We start from the raw sequence: 22,022 nt of genomic DNA, 5'->3' as shown, positions 1-22,022 counted from the left end.
GAACTGGGGAGGTTAGCACTTGAACTTATCTTTTTAGGGGATACAGTTCAACCCATTACATAGAGGAACAGTTAAGGTTGTCCCACTGAATTTCTCCAGGGGACCGCCCTGTCAGGTCTACATGTGACTGGTCACTGTGGGTGACCCCAACTGGACAGAAATGTCAGGAATGTCCAAGACCAAATTTGGAGCCATGGCGCCCCCTGCTGCCTGGTGTAGCAAGAACAGTCTGGCTCCTGCAAGTGACAAGCAGTGGAGATCCTTGGAGACCTCATATTTTTATTTATTTATTTATATATTTTTAGAATCTTGTCATTTATTTTCACATCTACATTTCCTCTAAATGGATCTCTTTTTTTAAAACTGACTTTAAAGAATCACAAAATTGATGACTAAGGGTTTTCATATTCTAAATTACATATTTCTTTAATTTTCTTAAAATAAGTATATACTACTTTGGAGTTCAGACATACAAATGATTAAGAATAACAGCTCCAATGCAGACTCCTTCCTACCCATCCTGAACCACCATAGTCTGTAGAAATAACAAGCCCAAACCATCGACGTTGATAACCAAATGAACATCCAAGGTCAACAGCACGGTTGCTGGTCTGACCAGTACACCTTGGAGCTGACCACGGAGCCACGTCTCCGCGACCTCTGAATTCCCTGAAAAAGGGCTATACCCGCTCCTCAGCCAACTCCAGCTGTGACCAATGGCTGAGAGCTCCCTCTAATGGCGACATTGGTTTTCTTTCCTGGTGGGGACTGACAACCGCATCCTTCAACACCCGCAGGAAATCAGACCACAGGCAAGTCTGGATTTAATGAAAAGGCAGATGACAGGGCAGTTCTGAAACTTGCTGCTAATGATCTATGGTGAATACTATTATAAAGATGCAAGGAACTGGGTGGGGAAGGAAGCAAAAGTTGATGGTGGCAGACTGTCTTAAAATTCTTTACGAGGCCAAGATAGACTTAGATAGAGCTAAATTTAGATATAAATAAGAGACAATTAAGAAGTGAGACCTTAAATGGTCTCTAGGGTATCAAAACTCACCCTGGGGGGTGAGTCTGTGCGTCTATGAGATACTGAGTACTTAACGACAATGCTAATCAATGATTTAAATGAATATAGATGTTAAAATGCTCACACCTAATAACCTCCTCCACCGTAATCTGTTAAGAAGCTGGTATTCACAGTACTGTTTGAAATTCTGCCTCAGGAAGTATCTCACCGTCTTCAGCAGAAATGGTATGACCTAGACTGGTCATACACTTGTTCACCAAAACCACTTCTGACCTGGAAGATAAGGAATCGTGACCACCAGGGAGAAGAGGAAGAATAGATTTCCACCATTTTTTCCCCAAAGCCATCTGGGAGAATGGCATCATCACCAGCCTCCTGTGCACCTAGGGGACAGTGCTAAGCAGCACAGAGTTGTCCATATGTACAAGTCCAGGTCCAGCCACTCAAAGGCAAGGACGGGCCTTTTCCAGGAGAGCTGCCCTGCCAGGCCTTGTACAAACAGCCTGGCATCCAGCTCTGCCCAGCCGTGCCTTCAGTCTCAGATGAGGAGTCAGTCAGGACCAGTCCAGTGTGAAAGAGATCCCAGGAGAGGCTTCCTGGATTTGAGAGCAATTTTTCAGCATAAAACCATTGGATTAAACAGAAGAATAAGGGCCCTTGAGTCCCAACTTTCATCTGCTAAAGCTGATTCAATTTAAAGACCAAATGTGACCTTTTAACACTTGACCCATAGTCGTGGACGAGAACTCAGCATCACAGGGTCAGGAGATGGGAACAACCATGGGGCTGTGACCAGAGGCGGGCAGACCCCACTGGCGGGGTGTCCCACCCCCAAAGCCATCACTGGGGGAGGACCAGGGTGCGGCTCCAACATCCTGTCACATTTGCGATCCCACTGGCCAGCCTTCCTTCCTCCTTGGTACATTTTTGTGGCTCCAGTCTACCTATTTTTATCCAGATTCCAACAACCAGGTCCTTGAAGATTTTTATTTTGAGGAGTCAACTGTATTCTTTGTTTCAATGGCATACAACGTTTTCTCTGCTGCTTTAGAAAATGAAACACAACATATGATTACGCATACTGCAGACTAGGGTAATACTAGGTCATGTAGCTTAAGGAAGGGACTTAAATTTACTGAAAACACATCCACAAATTATATAGGAAACAGTTTGCTACGTAAGGGCACTGCTGTTCGCAGCCACACAACCATACCAGTCTCCAAGCTCCTTCCTTCAGTGAAAGCATCAGTTTGTTTTTCGATGGAGTTTAAGTTTTGGGTACAGTTTCTCTCTACACGTTTCCTCAGTTTCTCTTGCTCCTGTATTCTCTGATGTGCCAGGAAGTTTTAGATTATAATCTGTCGTGACGGAAGGCATGACCCCTTTGAGCCCGCTCTGTTGAAGACACGCTGTGGCCTGGACATGGCTCTGACCAGCGAACAGTTTACGCCTCTTAGCTCTTCCGGGGGCACAGGAGTGAGAATGGGTAAAGCCTCTTCTTCATGTCGGTCCCTCTACAAACTCGGAACCCCAAATAGTCGCAGACTGGAGTCTGGGCCAGCAGGATGGGCTCATTTGCATATCCTCTGACATCATCCAGGATCTGGCAAACACCAGCCCAGCTGGAATTCTCAGCATACAGTACGTGGGTAGGAGGGGCATCGGCGTGAATGCTCCAGAGGGCAATTGCATGGGAAAGGACCTGGTAGAATGTTAGGCCACGTGAGGCACAGAGCGGTTTTGGCCTTGGGGGTGGCAGCTGGCCAAGGCTACCTCACACCTAGTGCTTGGAGTTTTTTCTAAACACTAAGTCCACCTGGAGCGCATCAGTTACTGTCCAGTAAACACAACCAGACCCTTCTTTCCTTGTCAGCAAATTCCAATTTCTCTGCAAATTCGGCCAGATGGGAACCTTAGTTTCTGATTTTGGGTTTGCTTTTCATGAACAAGCCGTTGCTGTCACCTGTGCAGTCAGAGGAGAGGCCTAGCATCTACTTACTTCAGCCCGACCCGCACTGAACCACGTGGCTGGAGGACAGCAATCAGATTGGGTCCACAAGAAGCAGAAGTCCATCCGTCACCTGGCCCGTTGCGTCACAGATAAAAAGGGACTCTGTCTTGTAGGAGCTGAACACATGCTTTGTCATCTTATCGTAATTCTTATAGTTGTTTTTACAAATAGGTTTCCTGAAATACGCCTTTTTTTGTGTGTGGTGTCCTCTGGTGGGTGAAAAGGTGGCCCTAGAATTGGTTCTGTAGTATTAAGTAAAGAGACGCAACCTGGAGGGTAACTTCTGTCTGTCCCAGATCACATTCCAAATAGTCAAGACAGGAAGACTGTTTAACAACTGGTTCATCAGGTGTCTGTTCAATGTGGCCTCCCAGTGTCCTGAGACCCATGAACCGGAATGATAGGACAGAATGACAATGCCACAAGAGACCTCAGCTAACTCTTCCAGGGCTCAAACAAAGGCCATAGTTCCCCCTCCCCCTCTTTTCTCATGCCAACAGACCCACGGGCCAAAAATGCTCAGTTAATTTAGAGAATGGGACTCTCTTGTACGAAAATCTACTGATTTGCTGATTATGAAGTTTACAGTGGAGGTTTTCAGATTTTCTGGCATCACAAAGGAACCCAGAGGAGAGAAATTCTCCATCAACCAACATCTGTCAACCCGGTTAAGATGAGATCTGAGCGAAGTTCGGGCTTCCCTTTTACCCCCTTGCTTTTCTCAGGATCGAGTCCAGCGCTGCACTGACAGTGAGCTGCTGAGAGCGGGTGCAGGTCGAGAAGACATCCTGGGAAGGCCGACCTAGGCTGATGGTGAAACCCAACACCTGCACATCTCCAGAAAGGCAAGTCACGTGACAGATCCCCCTAAAAGTAAAACTCTGCTGAAGCAGCCACAGTGGCAGCAACTCGCAGGCCAGGCTGGGTCCCCTCTGTCGAGATGCAGAGGCATCGGGGCGGAGTCCTCATCCGGGGCGGAGTCCTCATCCGGGTCGGGTCGGGCTGGGGACCCCGGTCCAGGCAGCCTCCCTCCGCCAGTCTGTGCGTGGCTGCCCGGCAGCAGCCACTGCCACAGCCTCCTTGGGCTGCACCTTCTTGGGGTCCTGAGCCGTCATCGGGGCGGGAAGCTGAGGATGAGGTGGAGGGTCTCCCTCATCCTTGCGGGGATGAGGGGCCCCCAGCAGCAGGGCCCTTGCTTGGGCGGCAGCAGTGAGTCTGCCATGCTAACCCGGAGACCTCGGACTTTTTCTGCCACGAAGAGCCTCAGTCCTGAGGTTGAGGTGGCCAACTGGAATGGCGCTGAAGCCCTAGAGGCCTTGAGGACCGGCCTTGGCATCTGGTCGACCTGGTTTTGCATCCTGTCTCAATGGCTGCCTGGCTGGGTGACCCCTGCGCTGATCTCTCAGACTCTGTGTCTCAGCCGCAAAGGGGATTGTGTACGCATTCCGGCAGGGCACAGGGCTGGGCACGGAGTGATCGCGCAGTGACTGCAACTACTTACTGTGACAGTATTAATTATGTTAAATGAATGAGTTAGTAACTATAGAGAATGCTAATGAAGTAACATATTCTTAGCACCTACTACCTGCCGGATTTGGATGCCTGAGGGCCTGGAAGTGCCAGTATTAATAATAATAATGTAATTACATATACATATTTTTTAAAAGCTCAGAGATACAGAGAACAGATTGGTGGTGGCCGGGGTGGGGGGAGGGAATGGAAGAAATGGGTGAGTTGATTTTTTCAGTTTAAATAAATTTATTTTAAAAACTAATGTATAATAATAATATTATTGGCATTCTAGGCCTTCATTTGTCCAAGGAAATATAATTTCAGGGTTCCCACAGACCCACCCAGGACGTTATTGTATTGCACTGAGTCACATCTATCTTTAATTAATAAAAGGGAAAGGATATTATTTCATGAATTTGAGGTCACTAACATCTGTTCCTGAGAATAGTCTTAAACTATTGTCAGTTTTTTTTATATTTATTCATTTTTGGCTTAGTTCTGTCGATATGGATTAAACGAAGGCTTCAAGGGCATCCTTATGTCTTGCTGGCAGAGAACAGTGATGAGGGTACAGGCAATGGAATGGCTCCAGGCCGGTGGGGTCTAACTTCTCCCAGGCTGACCCACCTTCCTGGTTGCCCAGAGCTGAGGAGTTTCCTAGGATGTCAGGCTAAGACTGGCATGGTCCCAGGAAACAGACCCTTGGTCACCCTAACCCCTCCCCACCCTGCTTGGACCAGAAGCTCACCCCCAGGGGAAAGACTGACTGAAGCTTAGGGAGGGGTTAGGAGTTGATTGATCTGGCTTTGCGTTCTGGCTTTGGCTCTAATTAGCTGCGTGACCTTGGGTCGGTCACTTAACCTCTCTGAGCTTTGGTCTATATAACTGGAAGTGGCACATATTCTAATAAGGTGTATGAACACTTATCTCGTAGCCTGGAACAAACAGGTCTCCAGTAGAGTCACACTGTGGTTTCTGCCTTTCACATCTGGTTGCTGGCTCCTGGCTAGAGACCCAAGAGTCCCAGAAAGGGCCCCTGTCCCCCTGGGGAGACTGAGGGAGGCAGATGGTTAGAGTCCATGCATCCCCACCCTGGTTGGTCATACCAGACATGCCTTGGTTGCTTGGAGCCCCTCTGGACAGGAGCCCAGGCCAGCTTGCTGACTGCTGTATGGCTGGGGCCAGCTCAGGGCTGGGGGGCACAGCAGACAGCTGATGAACACCAAGTAGTTTTTGGTTAATACACTGAGTCTAGGGCGGAAGGGGGAAACGCAGGGCCACAGGAGCTCAAGCAGAGGGTGAGGCAGCCTGGAGTGGCCAGTGGGGACTAAGGGACAGGCGGATATGGGGTAAACAGGATCTGGGGTTGGAAGGGATTTAGGGTCCCAGGGAGATGGGTTACTTCTGGGTTTGATACGTGACCTTGGGCAAGTCCCTTCCCCTCTCAGAAAGTCAGCTCTCATGTCTGCAAAACGGGAGCATCACTGTGCCTGCCTCAAAGGGTTGCTGTGAGAATAAGATTGTGCAAGAAACCTGTAGCTTGGGCCCAGGGCCTGCTGCTCAGAGTCCCACTGAGGGTTCCCCAACTCCCTGTCTCACACACACACACACACACACACACACACACACACACTAGGACTCTGTCCCCATGTGGCCGCACACTCTGCCTGATCCAGTTCCTGCTCCAGTCCTGTCACTTACTTGCTGTGTGATCTTGGCCAAGTGACTTTCCCTCTCTGAGCTGCCTTCCTCATCTCTAGCACGAGACAATAACAGTCCCCATGTCGCTAAGTTTCTATGAAAATGGGCTCAGATAATGCTCACAAAGCACTTAGCCCAGTGCCAGCTGCATAACCAGTGTTCAGCTGGATTAAGCAACTGGTATGGTCCCCTGGAGGATCCCCCCCCTCACATGATCTTCCAGGTCCCGGTAGCCTGTGGGAGTCCTTCAGCCACACAGGGCTTCAGTATGTAGCACAACAAATTTTGGTGCACACCAAATCCTTGCCACACCACAGGACTCTGCCCCACAGAAACATTCACACAGGCACCAACCATGCTCTCTTGGGGTCCCCTGCTCCCACCAGTCACCCCCGACCTGGGCGCCGGCAGTCACCACGACTGAGGCTGATTAACAAAAACACAACATCAAATGCCTTTACTTCTGAAGTCTCCCCTTTAAGGGGAGGCAGGAAGTAGAAACAGGAAGGGGGATTTACTTTTAAAAACTGTATAATGAATCAAACGCTGATCTCAGGCCCTCTCTGCACGCCTCGGGCCCAGTCCTGGCCACCTGCATCCCCACGGCAGCCCCACCTTACCTCGGGGACCGAGGTGGCACCAGGAGGGGGTCGGGGAAGGTCCCTGCCTGGCCCCTCCTCATCAAGTGAGCAGGTGGGGTGGGCCGCTGGGTGGGCAGGATGTTACCACTGCAGAAAGTCTCGAACGAGCTTCCAGAGCTTGGTGATCCAGAGGTTGACGCCGAGGTCCATCAGGTACTGGATCTCGGGGGTGAGCATGCGGCGACAGAGCTGTGCGTGTCGCTGCCCAATGCTCTTCTTGAGGTTGTAGCCCAGGATGGACTTGGCGCCCAGCGGCTGCCAGGGCTGCATGGCCGAGTCCTGGATGGCGGCGGCGTCCACCGCGTGGCCCCCGTCGATGCAGATGCGCCGCATGCGCTCGTTGGCACGCCGCAGGGCGGCCACCTCGCGGGCCATGCGCTCCGGCCCGAACGCTTCCACCTTTCGCCAGAAGCTGGCGTTGAAGTGGCGGTAGAGGCGGGCATCCAGCACGTTCCAGGCCGTGGCGCGCCGGTACAGGTCCCCTGACAGGCGGGGCACGGCCGAGGCGCGGCGGGCGTTGAGCTTGAAGTAGAGCACGTCCTCCAGCTCCCAGCACAGCAGGTCCTTGAGTAGCACCAGGGACTCGTCGAAGTACTCCTGCAGGAGCACCAGGTGGAAGCGGCGCTCCACCTCCAGGATGTGCTCCTGCACCTGCGGGCTGCGGGGGTCCAGGCCGCTGTCGTAGCCCAGGTCGAAGAAGAGCAGGTTGCGGAGGTAGTGGGCGTTGTAGCCGTTGGGGTCGTAGTAGCGGTCGGGGTCCTGCAGGAACTCGGCCAGCTTGTCCCGGCCGGAGAGCTTCCAGGTGAAGGGCACCACCGAGCCGAAGTAGTGGAAGGAGGACTCGAAGAGGCGGGCGGGGTCGCGCAGCACGGTGATGAAGGTGGCATTGGGCGGCACTAGGCCCCGGACCTCCTCGTAGTGGAAGCGCATGTGGTTGCAGATGATGTTGAAGCAGGCCCCCGGCCGGTAGTCCTGCACCAGGCTGCGGGCGAAGAAGGCCGGGTAGTCGAAGTCGTTGCGGCCATTGGGGAAAGCGAACTTGAGCCCGTGCTTCTGGCCGAAGCGGAACAGGATGTTGAGCAGCGTGCTGCTGGCGGTCTTGTGCGTCTTCATGAACACGATGTCCCGCCGTGGCTGGCACCCTCCGGACGAGCCGTTAGCAGTGGCGGCCGCCTCTGCCTCACCCGGGGCTGGGGAGCAGGATGCTACGCCTTCCGGGGTCCTGCTGGGCACAGAGTGGTGGGGAGAGCCTCAGGGGCTGCGGACCCAGGTGTCAGAACCTCGGGCCCTGGCCTCTAGACAGCGAGTTTGTTGGGGACTGCGGGGTGGGGGGCAGCCAGGACAGGGGGCCAGACGGGCCCTCACCCAGGCTGCAGTGCCGGGGCCCAGGGGTTGGCCTCTCTGGCCTCACGTTCCTCATCTGCGGAATGAGGAGCACAGCAGCCTCTCTTCGTGGGGCTGGTGTGAGGTCAGAGTGAGAGGACATGCCAACTCTTGTCTCCCTTGTGGCCACCGTGTCCTTGTACCTTTATCGGGAATTGTCTTTAGGTTGAACCACAGGAAATTCTGTAAGCCAAAAATGGTAAATTTTTGACTAGAAATAGTCAGTGATCAGTAATTTCCTCTAGTTCAACTTAATGCCACCTAACCGAGGGCACGGGTCGTGCCAGGCCTGGGCTGTGCAGCCCCGTGGGGAGGTGGGACAGCCTCCTGGTTAGGAGCCAGGCTTGGAGGCCAACAGACTCCAGCTTGAACGGAGGCCCCGTGCCAGCCGAGTGCTCTCGGACAAGCCACGCCCCCTCCCAGCCCCACTGGAGCCTTGGCTGATGCCAGTGCAAGCCCTGCACACAGATGGTGCTATCTGATTCCCATGCCGTGTAAGGCAGGCTCTGTTATTACACCCACTTCACAGGTGAGGGCACTGAGACCCAGGGTACACAGTGAGTTCTGTCCTCAGTGGAATCTCTGCCCAGCATAGCACGGTGCAGAGGGCGTCCCCTCACCCCACCCCCTGGTCGCCCAGGAGGGCCACTCACGCAGAGGGCAGGCCAGCGTGCAGCGGGGGCACCGCATACGAGTACAGCAGCAGCAGGAAGCTGGTGAAGAGTGCTCCCAGCACCAGCCCCTTGGCCATGGACTCCCAGCGTTTCCTCTGAGGCAGCGGCATCTCAGACACCTGCGGGGAGCATGGAGCAGAGCGAGCGTCAGAAGGCTGGCCCCAAGGAGCGCCCACCACTGCCCCAGGCCCGGCAGGGCTGGGGGGCAGCCTTTGATATTGGGCCCTGCCTCTGCCAGCTCTGTGGGCCCCCAGCAAGGTCCACGTGGAGAGACAGTGACGGGGTTGCGTGCAGAGACGGTAAAGCAGACACGGGGCGAAGCTGGAGAGTAGGGAAGGGAGAAGTCTCTGCTGCCTGGTTCGGTGTTCATTTTTAAGCTGAGTGGGAAGTGGGTACCTGGGTGTTCATTAGTTTACTTTTTGTATCGTTTCTGGCTTCATTGAAATCGTTCACTAAGAAGGAAAAGAAGACCCTGTCCCATTGCCTGTCCCCCCAGGCCTGGGCCAGGGACGTCTGCAGGGAGAGAGAGAGGCTGTGAATCCCACACCTCTCGGATTCCAGCCATTCCCACCGTCCCTGGTGCCACCCAGTAAGGAGCTGAGGCTCCTGTCTCTTCCCTGGCCCCGGGTTCCGGGGGGGGGGGGTCCGTAGGGCAGGCAGGAGGGAACCGAGGCTCAGAGGGAGTGGGGAGAAGGCTCAGGCCACACAGCCAGCCAGCCAGGCCTTGGCCCACACCCCACCTCCTCTCCAGCTGCCAGCAGGCGGGGTTGCCCAGGTAAATTTGAATTTCAGATAAACAACAAAATTGATTTTAGTATAAGTCTGTCCCAAATATTGCACTGAAAATTATTCTGTGTTTATCTACACACCTAATTTAACTGGGTGTCCTGGGTTTTTGTTTGGTGTTGGTTTGGGGGTGGGGTGGCGACCCTGTCAGCAGGGGACTGAGGTGTGAGCTGCGATGGGTCCAGGAGAGAGCCGGGACTCGGGGGCCTGCCCACCTCCCCTCAGCCGCAAGGCTAAGGCACAAAACTTTCCACTCCCGTTCTGGCACGGGTGGCATGGAGCCCTGGGCCCCTGAGGCCACGAGAGGTCACGGTGCTGCCCCATAACTACACGCGCTGGCACGTCACCACTGTCCCTGGGGGCAGAGGCCAAATAACCTGCCTGGAGCAGAACCCCACATACTTGCTCCTGGAAAAGTCACCTGAGAGACCCACAGACCGTTCCCGGAAAAGGGGGACTCGGGCCCACCCCTCCAGCCACAACAGGCCCGGGTCCTCTGCTCATCGTCCAGAAATGTCTCCGCACAGGAAAAGAGGTAAAGAAGTGATCAGCAGAGGGGGGATCCGTACGAGAGGGCACGTGGCCTCCCCATGATGATGGCCCGTCTCTGTTCCGTCTCAGACGGACGGGCCCTCGGGGTGCACGAGAGTGTGGGAGGGTTTCTGGAGGGCGTTCTGTCAAGGGAGGAAACCGCAAGCTCTCAGAACGCCAACTGTTTTACGGAGACGCCTGGGCACGTGGGGCGTGCGAGGGTGTTCATGGTAGCTTGGTCAGAAAAACAATACAGTTGGAAACAACCTTAGCTGCCATCAGCAGGGGCCATGACACCAACGATGACCCATCTCCAAAAGGAGTCATTTGTACCCATTCAGAAACACAAGGCAGAGCTGGGGGCCTGGCTCAGAAACACACCGTGACTCCCAGAGCTCGGAGTCCACCAATCCGCGTGCATGTGTGAGAAAACACACAGGAAGCTCGGACAGAAACAACAGTGGTGGGGTGGGGGGGGGGGGGCGGCATTTTACATTTTAACAGTGGCGCCCTCTTCAGAGCTGGGGGAAGGGTACACGCGGAAATATTTTTCTATGTCCTGCATTTCTGCAGTGGTTGCATTTTTTAAAGGGGCATGTATGACCTTCTTGATCAGAAAGACACATATATTTAATATAGTTAAATAATAGGTCAGAGAGCTTGTGAGGCGGGGTAAGCCACCTGGGATGGTCTGGTCACGGAGGGGCCCCAGGAAGGAGAGGTGCTGGCCTCAGGCTCTGGAAGCCCCGGTCCTGGTCCTGCGTCTCAATCACAGGAACCCCTGGGAGCCTCCATTTTCATCAGTGCAGTGGGGAGCTGGTTCTCACTGGCTTTCCCTGAGTCGGGGCAGGCAGAGTGGCTAATACAAAGTAACTAAACACAGAGAGGGCTGGGTTAGCTGCTCGCCTCCTCAGCACCCAGGAAGTTTGGGTCTGTCTGTGTCACTCTGAGGGTGTGCCCCCGAACAAGGAAGGAGTGGCTGTATGTCCCAACCCCCTCCCAAGTTCAAACCTGCACCACGCCTCAGGTGGCCCCACAGGCCTCCCGTTCCCTGGGGACCCCGGGGAAAGCGGGGCAGAGCCCTCGGTCAGGCCACAGCCTCAGACGCGGGCCCAAGCCCTGAATGGGACATTGAGTCTCAGCTTCTCTGACTTTAAGATGGGGAGGGCTTAGGATTCCTGCCCTCAGAAAATCTCCAGACCCCCCACCCCCCACAACCTGAGCTGCCCGACTCACCAGGGTACTTTCTGGAACTCTTGGAAGCTGATGGCAGAAGCTCTGGGGCAAAAGCCAGGCAGTAGGGGGCAGACTAGCCTCCCGGAGCCATCAATCAGGCTCTGTCTGGCCCCGCCCAGGATGTTCCCCAGCCTCCATCACTGCCTCACTCAGTCACTGGTTCATTCTCCCACTTGGGCTTCCTCAAAGCGTGCCGGGCTCTGCCGGGTACCGAGCCCTGGGCCTCCGCACCTTCTGGTGTCACTTTGGAGCCCCTAGTGTGAGCCAGGAGCTGGGTGGGGTCTTCTCCAGAGCATTTCACTGACTCCACTCAGCTATCCTGGGAGGCAGACCCCACTGTCACCCCCATTTTGCAGATGAGGAAACCGAGGCTCCAGGAGGGGATGAGACTTGCTCGGGGTCACTCAACGAGGCAGGGTTCGGGGCTGGAATTCAAACCCGGGTCTGCCAGCCTCCAACGGGCAGCCTCCAGCTTCGTGCACGGCAGCCCCTGCCTGATGTGTCCCGGGCCCAGCCCCCAAGCCCTTGGGGAAGAAAGGCGTGTGCAGCAGGAAGTTCCACCACAGAAGGCTGAGGTGTGGCTGTGCACCTCTGTCGCAGCAGGGTCTGGCCTCTGTGGGCTGGGCCACGGCAGCCAGGAAGAAGAGTGGGGGAGCAGACAGGGCCCCGGTGGCTGGTCCCGGCTGTCTTAGCAGCATGAGACATCCAAGGTTGGTGGTTCCCTTCCTGCCTGGCCTCTGTGAACTTGGGCACGTGGCTCACCCTCTCCGAGCCTCAGTCTCCTGTGTACAATGGACACACAACAGCAAGGTCAGGGAAGACAGTGCCCTTGGTGACCACAGGCAGAGCCCTGGGTAAACTGAGGCCCAGAGGTGGGCTGGCTGGCAGCCAGGAGCCTGGCTGGTGGGAAAATAGTTATGAGGCTATGAGATTTCAATGAGACAGGCGGAGATCAATACATATTAATGATTATGATCATTATTGACCAGGGCTCCGCTGCAGGCAAGCCTGATGGTGATTCAGTGCTGAGCTCTCTGAGCCTGGCACCTGGCGAATGTTTGGTAAATGAACCTTCACGACCCTCAGGGCAGAACGTGGCCAGGGCTGGTAACATACGTGTGAGGGCCACATGTGTCAGTCATACATGTGAAAGTCACACAGAGCCAGCACTTTGGGGCCAGGAGCCTGGATTTGAATCCCAGGTCTGCTGTTCCCCTGTTGCCTGCCTTAGGCAGGTCTGCACCTTAATTTCTTCTCCAAAATGATGATATGAACTCTCTCTTCATCACGGGGTGGTGGGCAGACCCTCTGCCCCCCACAAGGAAAGTGACGGGTGCAGAGCAGACACTCCCTGAGCCTGGGCTGCCACGCTGTTATCATCATCATTAGTATCACCCTCCCAGGGTCCCCGTCATGGCCCTTCGAGGCAGATGCCCACTTACCCACGATGGGGGATCACAGGCCGCTGACAGCCCCAGGTCTAAAGCCACGGGATCCCGAGGACAATCTGTGTGGCCGAAGCTTCACAGCCTCCAGTCTGAAAGGCAGTGCAGCAGGAAGAAGGCTGAGGCTCAGAGAGGGCAGGGCCACCCTCAAGGTCACACATCACGGAGGCAGCAGAGGCAGGACTAGGACGTGGGTCTCCTTTCCCTGACTACAGTGGTGACAGTCCCAGGGCAGATGGCCCCCCTTCCCTAGTCCATCCCACCTACTCCAGCCCTTCTGGGTCACCCCAGCCCTCCATCTGTGCCCACGGCTGGCCCCAGGCAGGCCCAGCAATCCTCCAGTTTGACTGGACCAGCACCCTCCAGGGAACAAAGGAGAGATCAGACTACTCATCCCCCACGGCGTGCACACAGGCAAATGAAGCCAGGATGGCAAGCCTCCTGTCGGACAGCATCAGCACCGGGCAGCTCCTGGCCCCAGGGTGTCCTGCTGTCCCAGGGACCTCTGTGCAGGGGCGGAGGAAGACGCGCTTACCTCGGCTCTTGACTGGCTACCCTTTTCTTCTCCCTGCCTGAGCCACGTCTGACTCCCAGGCTGCCTCTGCGGTCACTGGGAAACAGGAACGCTCCAATGACACCCAGTAGTGTGCCGGCTGGCTCCCTCCCACTCCAGGGGTGTGAATATTCATGAGTTCCCTCCCTGGGGATAGCAGGTGGCATGTCCCTGTACCCTGCAGGTATACCCTCTGCCCCCTGGGTGGCCCCTGACCTTCTCTGGACCTCAGCAGCTGGGCAGCTCCTTCATCCAAGGGCTCAACAAGGTCCCTGGTGTCCTTGGGCCAAGGACACAGCAGCCGCAGAGCCCTGCAGAGAGCCCAGGACAGGCTCGAAGGCCTCGGGAGCAACAAGGAGGCCACTGGGATGGGGAGGCGAATTGCTCCTTGAACCACAGCTCGTTTAACCCTGCCCTGTGCATCAAGCACCACCGTTAGCCCACTCCCCAGGTGAAGAAACCAAGGCTCAGAGAGGTGAGCTCGCCTGTCCAAGGTCACACAGTTAGCAGAGAGCAGACAACTGGACAGAGTCCAAACTCGGACTTGCCAAACTCCAGGGCTCAGAGGTGCTGAGGCACGACCTCTAAACTCCGGGGGAGCCCGGTCTCGGAGCAAATCACCCCAGAAGGCCTCCTTGAGGGGAGCTCTTGACCAGGGCTGGGAGGGTGGGCCTGATGACATTTCACCTCTCTGAGCTCCAAGTCCTGCGTCAAAGAGGTGCCAGCCCAGAACCCGGCCTGTCCTGCCCTGCCTCCACCCGTGTGAGGGATGCTGGCACAGGTCACCCTGGAGGGGCCTGGAGGGATTTGGGCCAATCAGGGATGCTAGTGATCCTTCCCAAGGTCTCAACAGGAAGAGGCAGTGTTAGGGGCCTGGCCTTTGACGAGAGGGTACCTCGGGCTCAGCGCCAGCGCTGGAACCCCTCACACCCCACTCTTAGCTGGGTTTAGGTCTGTTCTCTCTCAGCTTTGCCCACAGACAACAGGTGCTCAGGAAAGCCCCCTGCAACCTCCCTTCAGCAGTGACGACGCCCACAGCCCCCAGCACGGCCCAGGCGCAGGGCTCTAGGTGCCCGAGCGTCAGCATCAATTAGTAATAATCATTATCCCACACTGAGCACTTTAACAGGTTGAGCCGCTGCCAGCCCCTCCCAGGGAGCAGCAGGCGTCTGACACTTTGCTATGATCTCTCTTCCCCCAAAGCCCTGCCCAGTCTGGGAGCAGCCCCCCGCCCCCAAGCACCCATGAAATACCAGAGCTTACAGGCCCATGAGGAAGGCCCAGAGTCCTGATCTGAGTGCTGAATCGGGACCAGGCACAGGCAGAGTCGTTTCCTCTTCTCTGGGCTTAGCGAGCTCGAAGGCAGGTGTGTGGGATGAGTCTGGGCCGAGCTGGCATCAAATAGCCAGGATGGCGGTTTATGAACATGGATTGTGGACCAGAGTCCAGTCCATGCTCAGGACTTTGCATGCGTCACACACCCCCATAATCCTCTCAAGAAGTCCCTGTTATCACCCCCACTCTATAGAGAAGGGAGCTGAGGCTCTGGGGTGGGGGAGTGACAAGCCCAGCATCACACGGGGTTAACAGCCTCATCCAAGGGGGAGTGGAGCTCAAGCTCTTGAGCAGGAGGCAAGCTCCTGGGTGAGGGCAAGAAGAGCCACATGCAGCCAAGCTTTCCAAAGCAGGGAGCAGTTAATGCAGAACCCGCGCCTCCAGCCCCGCCAGGGAGGGCTCTTCCCCACGTGACATCATCTCTAGCTGGTTTTGTTGTTGTTGTTTTTTTAAGATTTTATTTATTTTTAGAGAGAGGGGAAGGGATGGAGAAAGAGGGGGAGTGAAACATCCATGTGTGGTTGCCTTTCACGTGCCCCCTACTGGGTACCTGGCCTGCAACCCAGGCGTGTGCCCTGACTGGGAATCGAACCCATGACACTTTGGTTCGCAGGCTGGCACTCAATCCACTGAGCTACACCAGCCAGGGCTGGTTCTTAATTATAACAACAGTCCTTGCTCACTGAAAAAAAAAAAAAAAAACTTTGGACAATTACAGAAAAACGTAAAGACGACCATGAAAAGAGCTCCACCCCCAGACATTTTTTTTTCTATCTATATATGCATACAGATGACCAGAGGGCTCTCTTTGGGGGAGGTAATTTTGTCTTTAACTTGCTTTTTCCCACATATCAATAGGTTGTGGACATTGTTTTGCGACCACAGTGAGTTTTAAATTGATCGGTTCTGCAGGTATTTGCCGAGCACTCGCACTGTGCCTAGCGCTGGGGCTCACGGCGCCAGGCGCACAGAGCTGGGGCTCAGAGAGCGGGGCAGACACCCGTGGGTGCTGTGATGGAGGACACTTGGGCAGGGCTGTGGGAGCACGGACTAAACACTTGATTCAGCCTGGAAGGTGGGAGGGACAGGCTCAGGGAGGCTTCCTGGGGTGTCTCCAGGGGCAGAAGCTGCTGTGTGTTTTCCAGTTTCCAAAGGCAGTCCGTTCCCTTTTCCCCCTGGGTGCATGGCTGAAGTATGTTTCTCATCCTCCCTGGCAGTTCAGGGTCCTCACGGGACTGAATTCTGGCTGATGGACTGTGAGCATAATGACAGCTGATGGGTTAAGTGGGCAGAACTTCTGTGGTCTTTTCCCTCCACTGGATGAATGGGGGTGGTGTCTAAGGACCTGGAAGTGGGAGGGGCTATACGATGGGAGGAGCCTGGGTCTCCACATCACTGCTCACCAAACACTAGATTGGATTTTATGAAAATGACAACTAAACTGACATTGTGGTAAGCCTTTCAAACTTGGGCCTTGCCTGTTACAGCAGCTGGCATTAACTATGCACCTGTTACCCTAAAATGAGCCAGACAGAAAACAAAGCATGTGCAAAGGCCCAAGGCAACTGAGAACCTAATGAATGCTTAGTCTGGCTGGAGAGTCCGGTGTATGAGCATGTCAGAGGCTGTGGGGCAGGCAGGGAAGACTAGAGGCACAGCTAGAAAGGGGGCAGGGGCTGGGAGGACATGCAGGGTCTTGGGAAGTATGCTAAGGAATCTGGCCTGGGTCCTGTGGGCAATGTGGGGCCCTGGGAGCATCTTCGGCAGAGGAGTGAGGAGATAAGATTCCCATCAGGCTGCTAGACAGAAAATTAACTATAGAGGTGGAGAAGGAATGGGAGAAGCAGGCAAGCCTTGACAATGGCTGTTCTGCCTGTCTAGGTGTGAAATCACCGGAGCCAATGATAAGGCTGGGAATGGACTGGAACCATAACATGGGAGGGGAGAATCCCTGTTGGGGTCACTGGCTGGGGGTGCAGCTAGTCCCAGAGTGGAGAACACTAAGAAAGGAGCAGGTTTAGCATGGGGTTGAGCAGGCAAAGTCAGTTTTAGTTCGGGACACGCTGAGTCTGGAAAATGCGTGAGATGCTTACAGGCTGTGCAAAGAGCAGTGGGAGCCCTTGTCAGTAGCTCAAGAAGAAGGTCTCAGGGGACAGAGGCTGGGGGCCATGGGCACAGAGGTGGGAACTGAGGTTAGAGGAGCAGATGGCGTCACCAGGGAAAGGCTGAGGGAGGGGAAGAACTTGCACCTATGGGAGCAGGAAGGGGAAGATTTCCCCCTGGGAGATACAGATAAAAGACCCCCAAAGCCACTGGCTGCAGAGCATCCTGTGGAACCACCATCCCCATGAATCACTCCATACTGTGTGCACACAGGAACAGGACTCGGGCAGAGAAAGTGGCGGGATGAGCGACCTAGGGCTGTTCCTAGGGAGACTCTCCTGGGGACACTGGAGGAGACTTTAAGAGCAGAGCAAGAAGACATATTTGACAACAACTATTATAGTCCTAAAAGTGCCCACCCTCGGACCCAGCAACTCCATCTGCGGGAATTTGTTCCAAGAAGATAATCTTGGACAAGATCTCAGACGGAGCATAAGGATGTTCATTGCTGCGTTATTTAGAAAAGGCAAAATTTAGAAAACAACTAAACGTCCAACAACAGAAAATAGTTAAAAATATTAAGTGACATTCACCCCATGGTCTATTACGTACTCATTAAAATATGTTCACAATATCTAATAAAATAAATATATATATACATATATGTGTACACACATACACACACATATAATTTGGTTTTACAAACAGCCTGTGTTACTTGGGGGAAAAGGTAAAACAAAAAAAATTAGGGCATTTCCATTTTGAAAAACTACATTCTGGCTGCAGGAGGAGGGGGACGTGGCTGGTTTGAACCATGCCCCACCGTGCTGTGTGACCATGGCCAGCGTGCTGCCCTCTCTGGACCTCAGTGTCCTCAAATGGGGAAGAGGCAGCAGGGCCCGGGGCAGAGAGGAGGCTGGGAAGCGTGGGCTGCGCAGGTGAAGGTTTGGATGGGAGAGGTTGACCCTCTGACCAGGAGCACTTGGGGCAGAGACTTGCAAGGATCTGGAAGCTTCCTCACTCTGAGCCCCTCTGGAATGTGCTGCTGGAGTAAAAAGGGGAGGGTCGCCCCGAGGGGCACTTCAGCTGGACCCCAGCTTGCTGGCTCCCAGGACCACGTCCGAACTGTCACCCCCAGCATGTTGCTCCGACTGCCCCCTCGGTGTGGGGAGTGGCTGCCTGCTGGGTCCCAGGCCTGACTACGAAGAGGCCGATGTTCTTTGATGATACAGGAAGCTGTTTTTGATCTTGCAGGGTCACCTATCTCTACCTCTTCAAATGGCAACCACACCTGTGACCTCTATAGGCCCTCCCAGCATCACCTGCTAGCCCACGTGGCAGGTGAGAAAACTGAGGCTCAGGAAGGTGTGGGGGGGCTATACATTGAAGCCAGAACTAGAAGCGAGCTCACAGCGCTTCCTGCTGCACTGCCTCATCTGGGCACACTCACCACTGCTCCCCATGGCACGCTGTCACCCCAAAGCAGCTCTAAGTGTAGGGTGACAAAACATAGGTTAACTAAAAAGTCAGTCACTTCTTTATTGGTTCCAAAATTACTGAGAGCCCTGGAGGTGAGTACGGGGGAGCTGGTGATATCCTTCTCTGCACCTTCTAGCATGACTGAAATGTTTTTGTAAAGGAATGTCACGCACTTGTTTGCATAAGAACAGGAAACAACATAAAGGGTTTTCAAAGGCGCTGGGCACTTGCTATGCACAATGCCCTGAATCCACCCACCTGCCTCTCCGCTCCTGCAGGGGCCGAGGTGCCCTGGCTATGCATCCTGGCTCCCCCACTCCCCAGCTGGGCCGCCTTGGGCAAGTGACCTTGGGCAAGTGACCTCCCCTCTCTGAGCCTGTTTCCTAAAAAATGGGGATCCTGCCACCCTCTCAGGGGCTTGCTGTGAGGACCAGATGGGACGAGGCACACACGGCCCTTTGCACACACCTCGGAGCATAGTCATCACCCCCCAGACGCCCTGGGCAGGAGAAGCAGGAACTGCCAGTGCAGACTCCTGCAGGCCACCCTCCCCATCGAGGGCACCCATATTCCCAGGCTCCAGACCCAAGATCCGTAAGATTTTGTATCTGAGGAAATTGAGGCACAGATAGGGAAGGACTCACCTAAGGTTACATGGCAAGTCAGGACACCTCTGGGACCAGGTGTGGGGGTACGCAACCACACCTCACCTTTGCCCTGGAGCCAGCAGGAGGGAAAGAAGGACTCATTTGGGATCCCACTACCTCCCATCACTTTTCACCTGGCGATTCCACCAGCCCCTGCCCACTGATCCTCATGGGCACCTCTGCTCTGTCCAGCCCTTCCTGTCTGAAGCAGGATGGGGCTCCTAAAAGGGCTTGTGTCTATTCCTCACCTAGTCAAAGCAAAGCAAGAAGCCCTTCGAGAGCCTGCTGCCATGCCTGGGATCCTACCGTGTGTCCATCCTCCCAGTTAATCGCTTCTCTCACTGGGGTGGTGCAGGCAGCCCCTCAGACCCCAGAGAGAGGGAGGGACCAAAGGGACACATTCCTCCCTTGCTGGGTGACACGAGGGTATCGGACCCAAGCTCTCAAACATCAGACCCATGCCCATCAGGCAAGGGGATGAGCGGGAAGCAGGCAGGCTTCTTCGTCCACAGGGAGCTTCCTTCAGGCGGGGATCTGCCCGAGAGAGAAGCAGGGCATGAGGCTGCCCCAGGTGGCAGCTGGGGACAGGCCTCTGTTGTCTCTGCTCCCAGCGCAGCAGCCTGCTCACCCGCGAGTGTCAGGCAGAGCCGGGAGCCAGGGAGGCAGGGGGGTGGGATCCTGAGCCGGCAGTTTGGGGCAGCCCAGGCAGCTCCAAGAGGATAGGACCCCAGAAGAACTCGGAAGTCTTGAGCAGGGCTGGGATCCTGAGATGCAGGCTGAGGCAAGATTCCTGTGATTACAGCCACCTTTGAACTATGTGACCTTGGGCAAGTCCCTGAACCTCTCTGAGCCTCGGTTTCCCTTCAGGATAACAAGGACAGCAGCAAGGTCTCCTTGGCAGGGCAAAGCATAGTGCAGCAGCGCACAGGGCTGTTCTGGCCCAGGCTTGCCCTCAGCCTTGCCCTCTGTGGGCCTCAGGTCACCCCTTGGTAAAGAGAGAGATTGGATTCTCCCAACTGGACTGTCCTGAAGATTTCCATGGCACCTGTCACCTCAGCAACCCAGGAGATCAGGTGTCAGGCTTGTCACCTCCCTCCCTCCCACCAGTATGGGTCACTGCAGCCAGATGTGTCTCCATCACCTCTCCCGTTCTAGGCAGGTAAGGAGAGGAGAGGGTCTCCATTGGGAAGGGGCCACAGGCTCGCTCTGTGCTGTGACTGAAGTGCTGGCTTGGTACCAGGCTGGTCCTCCTTCCTGGGCACTGGTCCAGAAAATGGGGGAACTGTTGGATTTTCTGGGGGACCAGGGTTTGTCCCATTCCCACCAAGCCTCTCCTTGGTGGCCTTGGCCCCTCTGTGCTACAGGACAGGGCCTTCCCCAAGCAGAAGGGATCAATCCCTTACCCGGGCTCCCAAGCCCTGTCCTGACAGACCCCCCCTTCTGGGGGAGGCCTGGTGGGAAGAGGGGAGATTCCTGCCCCTCCTCTTCCAGAGCACAGGCTGCTGTGTCCAAGATTAATCATTAATGGACTTGCAGCTCCAGCCCAGCTCCAGCTCCACCCATCCCACGTCCAGTGACTGGGAAAACCCTGGAAATGGGGACCCAGGGGGAGAAACCAAATGCAGGATGAGAACCAGCCTGCACCATCCCGGCCCCAGCCTGCCCACCCACCACTGTCAGCAGGAAGGGGCACCCAGGCCCGGAGCTGCAGTAGCACTTCCATATCACTGAGGTCTGAGAGTCCGGGCGGGTGCGCCGTCCCAGTTGGGAGGTTGGGATGGTGTGGGTCGGGACCCAAGGGAGTAGGCTGAGACAGGGTGCCAGATGGCAGTGGGTGCTGGGCCCCCAGGACGTACCTTCTCCCCGTTCTCCTAGGGCTCGGTGTGATGGTTCGGCCCGGGCCGCGCCGCCCGGGCGCTTACTAGGCGGCGGGGCGTACCCGCCGGAGCCTCCTGCTCCGCGGGGCCTGAGCCATGCTCCCGCCCCGCCCCCGACGCCGCTGCGCGGGCTCCGGCCAGGTGCGGCCGTCAGACTCGCCCAGCCCCCTGCACCTCGGCCAATGGGCGCCCCGGACCCCGGTCCCCTCCCGACCCTTCCACGCGCGCCCGGGATGCACAGAAGCTGCATTCAGCGAGTCCGGGACAGCATCGCGCCCCCGCCGGCGGCCCAACAAGGCTCATTTGTCTCAGACGCGCCAACGGGGCCATTGTCCCGCCACCGGACCCTGAGGCTCGGCTGAGCTCCCAAGCTCTGAGGGGATTCGAGGGTGCCTGGGAAACGGCGTGGCGTGGTGGTGGTGAGGCCTGCCCTGCCCTAGGAAGAAGGCGGCGGCCAGATGAGAGGGTTCAGTGGAGGGCTTGGTCCCCTGCCCCAGTCAGTGCAGACTGGGGACACACTTTTCGACTTCTGAGACACAGTTGGGGGTTGGGGGTGGTGCCGGAATTTCTGAGGCTTGCCTGAGGCTCAGGCAAGGGACCCGTCCGCAACTGGCCAGCCCCTCAGAGCTCTCAGCTGACCCCACCTCTCCAGAGCACCCATCAGGGCTGAGCACAGTGCCATCAGCATGCAGGTGCCCCCCACCCAGGATCCACCCTTTTCCAGCTGGGCTTCCCTCCTTCAACTGAGGAGCAAGGATGGGGACTAATGCCTGTCTGTGGCGCCATGTAATGCTCAGCTCCAGCTGGAGGCAGTGACAAAGGAGCTGGATGCCCAGTGGAGCATGGGCCATGTCATAGCCCCACTGCACGCCCCCCCCCCACCCCCACCCCCACTACTGGGCGACTCTGGAATGGGGAAAATTCCACACCAGCATGGCTGCCAGATTTTTCCATATCTGATGGGCCTGCTCTCCCGCCCTGCCCTGGCTCCAGGATGCACAAGCACCCAGGCAGGCCGCAGTCATGCCCCAGAGCAGCAGGCTTTGGCTCAGGGGTCCTGACCCTGGCTGTGGGGCAC

At 55.8% G+C, this 22,022-nt stretch overlaps 1 protein-coding gene and 1 pseudogene across 7 annotated transcripts; both read right to left on the bottom strand.

The window, feature by feature from the left end:
• Positions 1 to 320: 320 nt before the first annotated feature.
• LOC123810921 lies at positions 321 to 4,156 on the bottom strand (annotated as a pseudogene).
• A 2,528-nt stretch (positions 4,157 to 6,684) lies between these two features.
• On the bottom strand, positions 6,685 to 21,048 carry GAL3ST1 (galactose-3-O-sulfotransferase 1). Of its 7 annotated transcripts, XM_045826833.1 has the most exons (6): positions 20,924 to 21,038; positions 13,486 to 13,560; positions 12,948 to 13,042; positions 11,506 to 12,287; positions 8,932 to 9,071; positions 6,685 to 8,120 (listed from the first exon to the last, which is right to left on the bottom strand). In XM_045826833.1, exons 5-6 carry the CDS (start codon positions 9,060 to 9,062, stop codon positions 6,977 to 6,979), a joined length of 1,275 nt encoding a protein of 424 aa, XP_045682789.1. In that variant the 5' UTR covers positions 9,063 to 9,071; positions 11,506 to 12,287; positions 12,948 to 13,042; positions 13,486 to 13,560; positions 20,924 to 21,038; the 3' UTR covers positions 6,685 to 6,976. The 7 variants fall into 7 exon arrangements, with proteins under 7 accessions (XP_045682789.1, XP_045682791.1, XP_045682787.1 ...); XM_045826835.1 differs by lacking the exon at positions 13,486 to 13,560 and having other exon boundaries at positions 20,924 to 21,048; XM_045826831.1 differs by lacking the exon at positions 11,506 to 12,287.
• Between the last annotated feature and the right edge of the window lie 974 nt (positions 21,049 to 22,022).

The sequence above is a fragment of the Phyllostomus hastatus genome, unplaced genomic scaffold, assembly GCF_019186645.2.
Source record: "Phyllostomus hastatus isolate PE091 unplaced genomic scaffold, TTU_PhHast_1.1 phas_scaffold_760, whole genome shotgun sequence".
NCBI classification, from domain to species: domain Eukaryota; kingdom Metazoa; phylum Chordata; class Mammalia; order Chiroptera; family Phyllostomidae; genus Phyllostomus; species Phyllostomus hastatus.
This window is presented reverse-complemented; position numbering and strand designations above follow the sequence as displayed.